This window comes from Dasypus novemcinctus, chromosome 18 (assembly GCF_030445035.2).
Source record: "Dasypus novemcinctus isolate mDasNov1 chromosome 18, mDasNov1.1.hap2, whole genome shotgun sequence".
NCBI lineage: Eukaryota > Metazoa > Chordata > Mammalia > Cingulata > Dasypodidae > Dasypus > Dasypus novemcinctus.
In genome coordinates this window covers 44,157,597-44,172,194 of record NC_080690.1, presented here as the reverse complement: position 1 = coordinate 44,172,194, position 14,598 = coordinate 44,157,597, and the positions used below count along the sequence as shown (strand labels likewise).

The 14,598-nt window shown below is 49.0% G+C and overlaps 1 protein-coding gene across 6 annotated transcripts in view; it reads left to right on the top strand.

The window, feature by feature from the left end:
• The window catches only part of GPT2 (glutamic--pyruvic transaminase 2), a 166,522-nt gene that overhangs the window by 15,899 nt on the left and 136,025 nt on the right, over positions 1-14,598 (top strand). For 4 of the 6 annotated variants that reach the window (XR_011646316.1, XR_011646317.1, XR_011646315.1 and 1 more), the window contains exons 6-12: positions 690-933; positions 5,378-5,457; positions 7,276-7,412; positions 8,482-8,656; positions 9,724-9,879; positions 11,018-11,130; positions 12,063-12,326. Coding sequence is in view for 2 of the 6 variants with exons in the window: in XM_004479680.5 (XP_004479737.1) it covers positions 690-933; positions 5,378-5,457; positions 7,276-7,412; positions 8,482-8,656; positions 9,724-9,879; positions 11,018-11,130; positions 12,063-12,153 (996 nt within the window). In the remaining 4 variants the exon portion in view is untranslated. Of the gene's footprint in view, positions 1-689; positions 934-5,377; positions 5,458-7,275; positions 7,413-8,481; positions 8,657-9,723; positions 9,880-11,017; positions 11,131-12,062; positions 14,548-14,598 lie in introns of those variants that run through there. The other 2 variants (XM_004479680.5, XM_004479679.5) reach the window with 1 other exon arrangement.

The window sequence follows — 14,598 nt, the reverse complement described above, 5'->3', positions numbered from 1 at the left end:
CCTTTTCGATCTGGTGACATTCTTGCAGCTTGAGAAGGGACCTAAGACTGTGTATGAGGGGAACTCATCCTGCAGAGAGCTTTGGCTTATTAATTCAGTTAATTAGCTCCACCTCTAACGTTACCCCACAGGATTCCCACAGCCTGGCCTCTCTGGAATCTTATGAATGCTCAGCCCACTCAGCTTTGCAAACATCAAAACACCACCTGGTGGCAGTAGATGGTATTCAGTTTTATCCCATTTCAACGATCCCCATCTGGGGGACTTTTTAACTTGGGCTCTGATATTTACTGATAGGACAGATTCCTGGGCCCCAACCCAGACAGAGTCAGAGTTCCAGAGGGTAGGGTCTGTGACAAGTCTAGTTAAGGGACCTATTGCTTTAGAAGACTGCCACATGCCTCTGAAAAATCACTAGCAAGTACTGAGTCCTTACCTTTGTGCCACACCCTCTGATAAGAATTTGAACACACTTTCTTTTGTCTGTTCCTGGCTTCAGACCACATTTTACAGAGGAAGAAATGGAGACTTGGGGAAGTTCAGCCATTGGGGCAGGGTGGTACTGGAAGCAGGCAGTGGGGTGGCTGGTGGGAGGCTGGACTGGGGGCCGCCCAGCCTGACTGCCTGCCCGCCAGCCCCCAAGGGCTGGGGAGTGGCGGTGGCCCTCTAGAAGTGGCTTCTACTTGTAGACCATCCTGAAGATCCTGGTCTCCGGGGGTGGCAAGTCGCGGACTGGAGTGCTGATCCCCATCCCGCAGTATCCCCTCTACTCAGCCGTCATCTCAGAGCTGGACGCCATCCAGGTGAAGTACTACCTGGATGAGGAGAACTGCTGGGCCCTGGACGTGAACGAGCTGCGGCGGGCTGTGCGGGAGGCCAAAGGCCACTGTGACCCCAAGGTGCTCTGCATCATCAACCCTGGGAACCCCACAGGTCTGCGCTGCGCTTCCTTGCCAGCTTCTCGGCAGTTTCTTGGGATGGGGTGGCTGGTGTTCTGGACATGGAGGCACTTTCAGTTAAATAATGCAAGGGAGCGGGTGTAGCTCAGTGGCTGAGCACCTGCTTCCCATGTACGGGGTCCTGAGTTCAATCCTTGGTACCTCCTTAAAAAAAACAACAACAACAAAAGAAATAATGTAAGGTCCTCTCTGTGCTCTGTTTATCAACCCAATTCTGGATTTGCTCACATAAAACCATAAAATTTGCCACAGGCCAAGTAGGAGGAGAGCAAATGCAGACATTTTCTTGGGCAAGGTTGTATTAATAGGACTGTTTTTTTTTCCTGTTCTTGAATTTACGGAGTCACCTCAAGGTACAAGCGGTTTGGAACCGACACCATTAATCCTTACCTAAACAATTCATAGGTCTCATTTTACCTTCACGCCTACTTAATATTGTTTTTCTGAACTGGTTTTTGGAATGCTGAGGCATGTATGTTTGTTATTCTTTGACTCAGAATTGCTGGGTACCTTGAGGCCTGAGAAGGAAATGGCATATTAAAGACGTATACAAAACCAGGAAAAAACCCTGTTTCCAGAAGTAGAAAAGCACTTTCAATTTTGCATATTTTTCTTTTGAAAGACACACAGTCCTGCCTGTTTGGATCTTTCTGGGCTGTTGGCTTCATTTGTCTCTCATGCTGTTTGGGATGCAGAGAACAAGGGCTCCTCTTTCCTCCTTTGTTGAGCTAAATTGGGCCTGGCCCAAAACGCCTTAGAGTTGATTGTGGATTCTGGCATCTCGGGAACATCAAATGATGCTTCAATCAGCTGAAAGCACCACTTGAATTCCTGAGTGCAGAAAATGGGCACAGCTGGCTTCAACAGTTGTTTATTTACCCCATCTCCTAGGGGGAAGGGATAAAGATTCTAACTGTGGTGCAGTAGGAAAATGACATAGAGCTGGTTCTCAATACTGTCTGTACATTAGAACCACAAAGAGAGCTTTTAAAGATTGAAGCCTCCAGGCTACACCCAGAATCTTTGGGGATGGGACCCTGGCATCAGTATTCTTTGCAGCTGAGGATGACAATTCCTGCCTTAGAAAAGTGCTTCTCAAACTTGGGCTTGTAAGAAAAAAACAAAAACAAAACAAAACAACACACAGCTTGCTGGGTCCCTCAGATATTCAAATCTAGTTGTTCTGGGGTAATGTTTGAGAATTTGCATTTCCACCAAGCTCCCAGGTGATGCTGATGTTCCTGGTTCAAGGACCATACCTGGAAGAATAAGTCCTGCAGCTTAGGGAAGAGGCTCTACTACTAGTGTACAAGAGCAAATAGGTCATTTCTTGGCCAAGAGTTCATGAAGAAATTTTAAAAACATTTTTAGAGCATTTTTAGGTTTATAGAAAAATTACAGAAAGTCCAGATTTCCCATATACTTCCTCCTCACACTCACGGTTTCCCTAATTAACGTCTTGCATTAATTTGTTACATTTGTTACAATGGATAAACCAATATTAATACATTATTAGTAACTAAAGTTCATAGTTTATGTTACGGTTCCCTCTTTGTGGTGTGCTGTTCAATGGGGTTTGAAAGATGCATAATGTTATTTATCCACCATGACATTATCACATAGAATAATTTCACTGCCCTAAAAATGCCCTATGCTCCACCTGTTCATTCCTGCCCTTGCCCTTTACCCCCTGAACCCTTGACAGTGATTTTTTTACTGTCTTTGTAGTTTTACTTTTCTAGAATGTCATGTAGTTGGAATTATACAATGTATGGCTACTTTTACTTGATATGCATTTAAGGTTCCTTCATGCCTTTCTGAGGCTTGATAGCTCATTTCTTTTTATCACTGAATAATATTCTATTATATGAATTTCTTAGCTTGTTTATACATAAACAACCTGGTTATCTGGAAGAAATATCTGCACCAGAGATTTTCCTGTTCTAGACAAAGCGACCATGTGAGTGTATGTTAATTGAAGTAGTGTTTATAAAGAGTGCCTTTATGAACGGGCAGAAGCTGGTTTTGCTTTCTGCGATCTTATTTTGCAAAAAGTGGTCAGGTATTGGTAGATAGAGGATGGGAAATAGAAACCAACTTGTTATGGCCATGTGCCTTGTCCAGACCACAACTCTGCCACTTTGGCTAAAAGATGTCAGATGGTTTGGGGTGTTAAGCCAGGCTCTTTCATCTTCAAGGCAGAAACCCAGCTCAAGGCTTAAGTGATGGGTTACAGAACTGTAAAAATCCAGGGGTGAAGAGGTGTACTTGAATCAGTGTCCAGGAAGGATCTGTCCTTGGAGTGGCCTTCAATAGCTCCAGCCATTGCCCACCTGCTGAGCCACCCCAGCAGATGACCTCTCCCATAGTTTCATCAAAAGCCCCAGGTCAGCCTCTCGTTGCGCCAAGTTAGTCACCTGCCCATTCCTGAACCAACCACTTGGACCCTGGCCAGGCCTGTATAGCATGTTGCTTGCTGGAGTGCAAAGGTGGGGGTGGGGGGTTTCCCAAAGGAACGATCTAGATGGGAAGGATGCTGGGCAGGTACAAGCCACAGATGCTCCTGTCAGTTTGCTGAGCCTCTTTTCAGGGACTTTTGGGGGAAATCTCTCCCTAGCCTTCAGGGCCGGTAACAAAGCCCCTTCTGCAAGGCCGCCTTGTGTGTCCCCCAGCTGGCACAGCTGTGCCCTGGCTCCTCTAAAGCTACAGGACCTTTCCCTTCTCCCCCACACAGTTCATGTGTTTGTTCATTTGTTGGCTCAGCAGACATGTACAGTGTGCTGCTGTGTCCTTGGCCCTGGAGAGAAATAAGCTCTTTGTCCTCCAGTTTACATCACATTTGCATACATCTGGCTTTCATTTCCATTGTTGGCTGAAGGGTGTTTGAGGCCCTGGTCCCTGTTCAGTCCCCCTTTGTGTTTCCATCAACACTTAGTACACATGGTTTGGCATATTCTGGTGCTCTTTGCATGAATTCTGACACGATGCAGTTTATGTAATATAGGCATGGGAGAGGCAAGACCAGGAGGCTTTAAAGGCAGGATCTACCCTCTGGGTTGCCAGCCCCTGTCTGACTGTGAGAACAGTGGCTGGTTCCTAATGGAAACTGGAGCTGGCTTGATCTCCTGGACTCCCAGAACCCAGAGTTTGCTTCACATGAAATACGCTGACTCCTCAGAGAGCTAGGTGCTTGTTCAGTAGGAGAAACGTTGGTCCCCTTAGGAAGGGAATTGGTTCATTGCTTAGATAGTTTGAGGCCAAAATCTTGGCTGAATTTGTTCCATGCTCATTCAAGATAGATTCCTTTTCCCCCAGAAATTGTCTACATATTTTTGCATAAACAAGAATATAGTTGTTTTTATTTTTTTGACATTTCTCTATATGTTCTACATTTATCTAAATATATTTGTACACATATACCCATATATATATATATACACACACAAATGTACACACACTGAGCTAAGGATATAAATGTGTATTTAGTAAAGCCCCATAGCATTTTTAAGAAGTCAGCAGGCTTGACTGTATGGTGCTTTTCAGCGTGTATTGTAGTACCTCATATGCCCCAAGCCATGCTCACAGCATCAGGAAATATTGGGAAAGGGGCCCGTTTCTATCTTGTTCCATTGTTCCTTTCCCCAGCTAAACCCATGGTATTTCCTATAAACTGATGGACTGGTGCCTCCCTGTTGCACTCATTTGTCTAAAATGGGTGGAAAATGTTTCTGCTGTTTGTGCTGACTCAGCCCTGAAGGGGGAGAGAGAGCGTTCAAAAGCTGCGACAGGCTCCTTGTCGTCTTCAGCCATTGTAGCACCCCTGTAGCTGCTGACAGGAGACACCACCACATTGGTGCCAGGATTTTCCATTCCGCGTTTATTCCACACATATTTATTAAGCACCTGCTGTGTGCTGGCTTTGAGGATAGCCAAAGAGCCAGCACAAACCTTGTCCCTGCCTCAGGAGCTCATGCCCACCTCTCTGAGGAGAAGGTACAGTGACTTGCACCAGGTTCCATGCCAGCCTGCATTCTCTCCTTCCTTGGCTGCTGGAGTGAAGTAAGGGCAGCTGAGGCAATTGACTTAGCTCTGTTTCATTTTCTTTCTCTTATTGAAACTTCTGTGCTTTCCTGTCCTCCAGCACAGATAACCAAATGCACACACCCCTCTACTAAGAATCACAAGGAAGTTGGATGTGAAAACATGACTCCCTCCCCATTTGTGGCATGAGTTAGATGGGATGAGGTGACTTTCCGGTCTCTGAAGGTTGTACCATCAGGCACAGGAACTGGGGAGATGGTTGCTGGGGGGTCTTGAGAGAATGCAGGACATCTGAGAGGTTCTGGGTGGGAATCTGACCTGGGAACAAATCAAGTAGGATTACAACCTAAATTTTGGTTTTGTTGGGGATTTTTCAGGTCAAGTACAAAGCAGAAAGTGCATAGAAGATGTGATTCACTTTGCTTGGGAAGAGAAGCTCTTTCTTCTGGCTGATGAGGTAAGAGCAGCTCCACTATTTCCTCAGAGAGAGGAGGTGGTGAACTTTCTCTTTTAGCAGACAGGGGTCCAGGCCTGATTTGTGTTCTGTAGCCAAAGCGAACATTCTAGGTGTTGGAGGAGAGGCTCTGGCCAAGGGTGAGGATGTTTGGTACTATAACCTATGAACCTGTGACCTAAATCAGCCCCATTTTGGTTTGGACTCTTGGTTATAAGTTTTAGAAACTTAATCCAAACCACTTTAAACTTTAAAATAAAAATAAAGGTAACAGGTCACATGTATGGGACTAGATCCAGGGACTCAAACCATATTGTTGAGATTCTTTCTCATTCCATCCCCTCATGTTGGCCTCATACACAGGCCCGATACCTTCCCAGTATGGAATTCCCAACATAGAAAGAGGGTCTCCCTGATTTTTCCAGCAAAATTCTCAAAGTTGAGCCTTGCCAGTCATTGTGCCTCTGGGACACAATCAGCAAATTGGCCAGGCCTAGAGCAAGAGGCAGGGTCTTGCCCTGTCCTGTAAACCTTCAGATGGAGAACAGGGATGGGGTATTGCCTGAGGACAAACTGAGGGGCTCACCCAAGAAGGGAGAATGAGTGGCTGCAGGGGAGGCAGAAACAGTGATGCCTGCTACTCAGCCTGCAGTACTTCTGTGCTATCTCAGTACATTCTTAAAGCAGTCTTGGGGAAGGGCCCTTAACCTCTGTGTCACCCATGAGAAAACAATCCCTGAAGGCTGATTAGCTGCTGCTTCTTAAACCCCAGAGTAGAGCCAAGGCCTGCCCATCCTCCTTCTTTATAAGGAAGACATTGAGGATCTGCCAAATCCTGTTTTCCCATCATCTTCTTTTCTGCGTTATTTCTGTTTAGTTGTAGTTTTTAGCACACTTGCTTCATCTCTTTTCTATTTAGCCCCTTCCCCAAGCCCACCAAACAGTCGCCATAATCTGTAGCAGATGGCCTTGAATCATAATTTCTAAAGGAGGGAAGGAGGTAGCTAAGCCTTCTCCCCACTGGCAGGAGGACAGATGAACTCAGCCTGGCTTGTTGGAGATGGAGCTGGCCAGGTTTGCCCCCTCAACGGCAGGGCCCAGCAAGCCTGGACTTCCCAGATCTCTAAAATGGCTTTGGGAAGTTGATCTCATAGGGAGTGTGTCTGCTGTGAATGCTGGACTCTGGGGACAGAGGAAGAAAAGAGCAGATGTGGGTATTCCTGTGCATGTTTCGAGTCTAGTGGGGGAGACCTACAGTGAAAAGTGGACAGAACAAAATAATTCCATACCGAGTAAATGCCGTAAGGGAACACAAAAGGCTTGAGAGGACAACAAGGTTAGCTCTTCAAATAAGGGAGGTTAGGCAACCAGCACAATAACTGCTAATTGTTCTAATATTATAATCATTACACTTCGGGAAGAACATTTGCTTGGGAAGACAAGAGTCCCTGATATTGTCACTGGTCAGATGAGGTGAAGAGGAAGTCTGGAGATGGGTGGGGGTGAGTGTGGGAGAAATTAGATGGGCCCCTGGGGCTCAGCGTCCAGCCCAAGACCTTACCTCCTTGCTTGTTCTGGAAGGTTCCTCCTGGCATGTCCTGGCTCATCCCTGGATGTGGCATCAGAGGCTGGACTGGCTGGTCTGTTTGGGGCTGGGCCTCCCGCACACAGCCTGGCTGTGGGTTAATGCTGCACACGTGTGCCTTCCCTCTCCTGGGGCCTCCTGCGTTGCCCCAGACACACTCTTGCAGCACCCCGAGTACGCCCAGACCTCTGGGAAGGTACTTGTGGTGACAGGATCTGGTGTGTCCTCCCCTGCAGGTGTACCAGGACAATGTTTACTCTCCAGACTGCAGATTCCACTCCTTTAAGAAAGTGCTTTACGAGATGGGGCCTGAGTATTCCGGCAATGTGGAGCTGGCCTCCTTCCATTCCACCTCCAAGGGCTACATGGGCGAGTATGTTGGCTTCCGTCCCCCTCCTTCCCCTTCCTTCCCCCTCCCTCCTCTAATGGCGTGGTCTCCTCACTACCTGCTCCCCTGCCTCATTTGAACAGCAGAGAAGGCCGCCTTGGCTATGCCTTCTGCTGATCTAAGAATCAGGAAAGGGCAGGCCACACCTCCTCAAGTGCTGAACCCAAATGGTCAGAGAACAGTCCTTGTGCTAGAGCTCAAAATAAGGCCATGCTTGAAAGGAACCACTATGGATAAATGATGAAAATGAAAACAGGACCTCACAGCAGCTTCCAGCACTATGTTTCCTGCCAGCCCTGTCACTGTTGCTCTTACACTGACTGGTGTCCGAGGGTACAGGGAGGGCAGTTTGAGAGGACAAGCCAGTGCTGCCAGGCCAGTGGGCTAAGCTCTGTACGAAAGGGTCCCTAGCACTGGTGACCCCAGGGACCAAGTCAGCTTCTATCTGAATCTGTTTGTTCGTTCAGCTAATATTTATTAAGCACCTACTATAGGCCCAGTTCTGATCTCAGCACTGATGATGCAGCAGTGAAGTAAGCAATAGCAATCCTGCTCTCCCAGAGCTTATGTTCTAGTGAGAAGAGAGGCAGTAGACAAATAAGTAAGATCATGAGTCAGATGGAGAAAAATAATGGGGAAGAAGGTAGGAGTGCCAGGAGACAGGGATGGGGCTGCAGTTTCACTGAGAGGATGGCTTTTGAACTAAGACTGGAAGGAAGCTCTGCAGATACTTGGAGGAAAGGCGTTCCAGGCAGAGACACATGGAAAGGCCCTGAGGTGGGAGCATTCCTGGCATGTTCAAAGAGCAGCAGTAGGGGCCTTTTTGCCTGGAAAGGAATCAGCGAGGAGGAAAGTGGCAGAAGTTGACACCACAGAAGTCACTGGAAGTCTAATTACCTGGGGCCACCTAAGTTAGTTTTTACCTTTACTCAAGAGTGGGACAGAAGCCACTGGAGAGTTTTGAGCAGAAGAGTGACCACCTCTGACTTGTGCTTTGATATCTCCCTCTGGTTTCTCTATAACTGGTGTGTCCTCTCCCCCTCTTCCACCTCAGGTGTGGCTACAGAGGAGGCTACATGGAGGTGATCAACTTGCACCCTGAGATCAAGGGCCAGCTGGTGAAGCTGCTCTCGGTACGTCTGTGCCCACCAGTGTCTGGGCAGGCTGCCATGGACATCGTTGTCAACCCCCCGGTGTCAGGAGAGGAGTCCTTTGAGCAGTTTAGCAGGGTGAGTCAGCTGTGTCCAGGGGCTTGCCCTTGTCCCTACTGCAGCCAGGGCCACAAAGTGAATGTCTGTGATGGCCCTGTCCAGGTGGCCTCCTTAGGGTTGGCCTCTAGGGGGCACAAGGTTCCACCCCCAAAGAGGAGGCGAAATCAGGGATGAGCTGGGCTGTGATTTGAAGTGGGAGAACCACTTCTCTTGTGCGGTTGTTTGGGCACCTAGAGGGGAGGGCCATTCCCTGGCACTTGGGATAACACTCTGGGGGACTCTGTTACTAACCTAAGAAGGAGAAATGGACAGCATCACTTCCAGGCCCTGGTCTGCCTCTGGCCACCCCAGGAGTCCTTGCAGCTCAGTGTGGTATAGTCAGGACCCTTTCTATTACAAGTGATAAAAACCCAACTCTACTAGTTGAAGCTTCCAGCTGTTTCAGGTTCCCATCTTCATATAGCCCCCTTTCTCAACAGTACCTGGAGAAGTCCTGGGCTGACTCTACTCCAGCTTTAGACCTATGTCCAGCTCTCAGCCAGTCATTGGCTCTTAATGGCTTTGCCTGGGTCATGTGCTCTGTGCCCACCACAGGAACTGGGCACAGGGAGGTTTGGTCCCCCCTCATGTGCTCTATACCCACCACCTGGACTGAGGGGAAAGGAGTCCCCCAAATGAAGATGTGGAGCCTGTCATGTAGAAGGGGTACAAGCGTGTTCTAGGGTGTTCCATAAGGAGGCTGAATGCACTGAGTATAAACCCCAGGGCCTCGTCCATTCAGGGACAGGAGACCGGCTTTCCTTGTTTTCAGGAAGGATGTCCTGGGATGAGAGGAGAACCCATGACACAGGCTACCCCATGGCCTTGAACACCCTATGTTCTCACGTGCCTCTCTCCTTGGCTAGCTGGCTGGGAAAGAAGTTCCTGCCAGAGGACGTGCATTCGCCCACCTCCTCATGCCCACACAAGCGTCTTTCAACAATCTGTCCAGTTACCCTGGTTGTCAGAGGAATAGTTTCCACTGGCCAGAGTCATTCTTGGTTGTGCAGAGATGCTAACCCTGTGCTTTCTCCATCTCTCATCAGGAGAAAGAGTCCGTACTGGGTAACCTAGCCAAGAAAGCAAAGCTGACAGAACTCCTGTTTAACGAAGTCCCAGGAATTCACTGCAACCCCCTGCAGGGAGCCATGTACGCCTTTCCTCGGATCTTCATCCCAGCCAAAGCTGTGGAAGCAGCACAGGTGCGGGCACCAGGCTGGGTTCAGGTCTGGGATCACTGGGTGCAGGTCTGGGGTTGCTGGGAGCAGGTCTGGGGTAAATTACTGGGTGCAAGTCTGGGGACACTGGGCTGGGCTTGGCTGGGCACCAGGCTGGGCTCGGCCTGGGGGCGCTGGGATCAGGTCTGGGGGCATGGGCTGGGCTCAGATCTGGGGGAGCTGACACTGGATTGAGCTCCAGTCAGGACACCAGGCAGGGCTGGGTCTCCCCAGTCCCATATGTGGAGCTGCTTCTTGTCTTGGGAAGCAGAAGTGTTTGTGCCCCAGAGTCTTACCTTTGATGGGTCCCCGGGCTTTGTGGGCCTCATGGCCAGGTGGCGTAAAGATGGAGGGCCTCTTGGGGCTAGCCGACCAGTGTGCTGTGGAGGTGGGTGGTGAGCAGAGCTGATGTGGGCTCTGTTAGTACTGAAGGGAGATGCTGCTCATGGGGTGATGCGTTTGTAGCTGAACAGATGCTGGGAAGCGCCCAGAATGGTTTCCTCCACCCAGCCCCAGTGTCCTGGAGCCATGCTTCTTGAACACTCTTCTGGCTCCTTAAGTCTGCCTCAGGCTAAGAGTCTGCATTTCTAAGCAGTCCTGGGGTGGTGCCAGAGACTCCACTGTGAGGAAAGGGCCACGGGAGTGCTTCTGAAAGTACTGCCTCCCACCAGCCCTTGTCTCCTGAACACCTTGTTAAAAGTTCACACTCTGGGCCGGAGGTGATGGAATCAGAAGTCCTGATGTCAAAGCCTGAGGATTTAACAGGCTCCCCAGGGGCTGCCATGCAGGCTGTGGGAAGCGCCCGCTCCAGTACACCTCGAAAGTCCCACTGGGCACCCACCGTCAGGACCCATGTGGTGGGTGCTGTGTGGTTTGGTGTGCAGGAGGCCACCACGCATGCTCAGTGACCCGGGAAAGTGGCTGAGCACAGACGAGCCTCAGCCCATGCTTCTCCCAAGGCATCTGCAGGAACCTTGGTCCTGCCCCAGCTTTCGGCAGCGCCCCAGTGCCCTGCCTCAGGAGAGCCACCTGCCTTTAGGTTGTGTTTGACTTTGGGCTTTTAATGGCATGCTTAGGCAGTACAAAGCCAGGAACAACTCCTATTTCTGTCCTGCTCCCACAGGCCTGTAAAATGGCCCCAGACATGTTCTACTGCCTGAAGCTCCTTGAGGAGACTGGCATCTGTGTCGTGCCTGGCAGCGGCTTTGGACAGAGAGAAGGCACTTACCATTTCAGGTACGGCTTTCTCTATGCTGGGGGCTTCTCCTGGGTCTGTCTTGGGACACATGGGCTTTTTAACCTTGAGTACAAGGCTGGCTGCAGAGACCGAGATGTGTGGTGCCGCTGCCCTCCCTTTTTTACATCCCCCCATCCACCAGGGATGGGTTCAGAGGCTGCCTCCTCGGAGAGGTTTTCCTGGATCACTCTCTCTCTCCCCGCCATGCCTCCTCTGACATAGTCTTGGCAGTGTTTTTTCTTCTTTAGTCCCCTTTAAGCTCTGTAATAGTAGCACACAGCACCCAAGAGTCTTAGCACTGCCTGGCATATAGTAGGTGCTTGAGTGATGCACAGGTGCTTGAGTGTGCCTGAGAGCCTGCCAAGATGCTCCATATGAAACACGATGAACTGACCCCACTTACTGTGACACACTTTTCCAGAGCCTTTTCTTGTGCTTCTTACCCCGACTGAGCCCCCTGCACAGATGGGAAAACACCCACTTCCAGAGCTAAGCAGGCTGGAACACTGCAAGTCTGCAAGGATTTCCCAATGAGGCCATTTCTGTTCAGAACAACATCTTCCCCTTGCCTGATGCACTCAGTTGTCTCTTGCAGCAGATGCTGAAAAATGAAATGTCACGAGCTTAGCTAGCCCCAGAAGCTCAAGTGTTCCTTAGCCAAGGCCAAGGACAGCATCCCCCAGATGGACAAACTGTGTGGTTGACTTTCTCCCCTCAGTCAGGTGCAGTTCATGGTGCAGTCAAGTAGTGGTTTAACAAGTGCTGGGCACTGTCTGGGGGCTGGGGCTATGGCAGGGAGCAAGATTGATCCCTCCTTCCTCATGCAGTGCATTTCCTCTCCTGTTGGTGCAAGAACATGCTGCCGGTTCTTTCCTCTCCCTTTTTCCAAGGTAGCTTGTGTCCCAGCTGATGCTCTTTTCTTTCCTGACAGAATGACCATTCTCCCTCCAGTGGAAAAACTAAAGGCGGTCCTACAAAAAGTGAAGGACTTCCACATAAAGTTCCTGGAGGAGTACGCGTGAGTGCCCCAGGGGGAGGCCAGCCTTGGCCTTCTTTCTCATGGTGCCTGGGTCAGCCTGGACTTGCCCCCCTCCCCTGGCGACTCTGCCTCAGGCCTCGCAATCATCGTCTTTCTGCCCCAGGAGACTTCTTTCTCTGTGCCTTGATGTTAGGAGCACCTCTCTTCTGAGCAAAGGTGAATTTGCAACACCTCAGAGGCCCCGTATTTTGATGCAACCAAAGTAGAGGGGACTTACTCAGCAGACATGGCCGGGGTTCTCTGAATCTGTTGTTGCTTTCAGAAGGTTCACTTGGGGTTTTCAAACAACCAGGGTGTGTTGGGGGGTATGCTTCAGATCTGGAGAAACAAGCAGGTATTGGGAAATGTCATGTATAACTTTACCATGGTGAAGACTGGAAACCCCAAACTCACCAGCGTGATCTATGAAATAAAACTCAGTGGTGTCAAAATCTAGTCCTTCAAACAGTGGAGCCTGGAAGTCCATTGTAGGCTTGGAAAGAGTCTCCCTTTCCGGGCTGGAGGCAGGCAGCCCCTGTCAGTTCAGGGGAAGGCAGTAGCACATGGGGTGGACAGGAAGCCAGGTTAGATTGTGGCAGGCATGGGGAGCTTTAGGCCAAGGTCAGAAGGTCCTGCAGGGGATGAGGGGGTGAGCCAGGCTAAAGCTGAACTTGTGACCACTCCAGGGTAGTGCAGGAGGTGCTTGGGTACGAAGGGTTCCCTTGGACATGCTTAGGCTGAGACCACTATTTGACTGGGATCTCTGACTTCAGGGATATGAGGTGCATGCCCAGCAATGTCCCAGTTACATGGAGAGTCTCTGCCTAGTGAAGTGGATCCATCCCCTTGACAGTTTGCTGTCAAGGGCCTGAGCCTTTACACACATCGCCCCCTGCTGGCAGCAGGAAGAACAGCAAAAGGCTGAAAATGTCCTCATCAGGGCACGGGTCCTCAATGACTTGAGTACGGTCGAGCACCCGTGGCAGCTTCTGAATCATTGAATTTGTTCTGTTCCCTAGCTCTTAATTGGTCAGAATGCCTGGGAGCTTGGCTGCTATGGAGGAGGACATGTGATCTGATTCAAAATTTATCCCAAGTGTTTTAGCAAAATACAAAGTGTCTGCGTCTTTCCACATTGGCTGCTGGCTCCCCTCCCAGACTCTGTACTGTCCTGTAGCATCAGCCACCTCTCAGACCGGGGGGTATCATCTACCAGGCATGCTGCTTCCCTAGTGTTTGCAAACCTAGGAAGGGCCTAACCCAGACTCCAAGCAAGGGGCTCTGGGCAGCAGCAGGCTTGGTACCTTCTTCCCTTTACCAAGAGCCCTTCCTGCTCTCTGCCTAACTGAGCAGTTAGGGAATCCAAGGCCAGTTCATTTTGGGACCCAGCAAGTCCCAAAATGAAATTGAAGAAGCCGGAGAGAGAAATCTGAAGAGGCTCAAGAGATGAGGTTTGCAAGCAGCCTTCAATGCTGTAATTTCCATGCTGGGTCCATGCAGGCCATGCAGGGAACTGCAATGGAAAACTTAAAATTCTCATCACTCACTAACATTACAATTCCTAAGAAGAAAGCAGCCACAATTTCAAATTATCAAAGTGAATGTTTTGGAACTCTGTTTTCCTTAAAAAAAAAAAATTTGAAAAAATTATACTCACACTTGCTGCCCTGTGTATAAACTAGAATTTGTACCAGAGGTGTGAGATTTCTGCTTTGTTGCTTAGAAAGGATAGTGGTCACTCAGTACATTCTATGTGAGTGGAAAGGTCAAATGGTTGAAGCTAGTCTATTTTTTTATGTTTTTATAACAATTGCTTTTTTCATAGGGGGAGGAGGGTAAGTATTTGTAGTCTTAACAAATTTGATTGTCTTTTTTTAAAAAATAAATCTCTTCAGATTATAAATAACCCCTTTAAAGACTGCAATGTTTACATTTTTTAAAAGATGCCATATACACTTGGTTTGCTTTTTGATAAAACAAAAGCATGATAAGGTCAGCTAGTCTAGGGGGTTAATTTCAGGTAGTAGTGCTGATCTTGGTGGATTTGGTTTTCTACCAGTTCTATACTGGTGCCTTCCTTATATGGGTACCGCAAGAGAAAGTTGTCATTTTGGGTCACACTTTGAATCTACACGTGTACCGTTTTCTGTGTGTGTCCAGATCCACATGTGGGTGGAACTGGGAAGCATTGGCTAGGCTGGACCTGGTACACACATTACCTCACACCCCAAGGTGGCTGGATCTTCTGTTCCAATGTTGTGTGCAGTTTGCACGAAGAGCACACAGGCCTGCCTGTGCCTGTTGTCCAATCTGGGTTCACCCAGGCACCTCCTGACCAAGGTACTTAATGATAGCTCTGCTGGAAATTTCTAAACAATAAAATTCATGTCCAAAAGGCTGACTGTATTTAACTTTCCTTGTAGTTTAAATCTAAAAATTAAGTGGACAT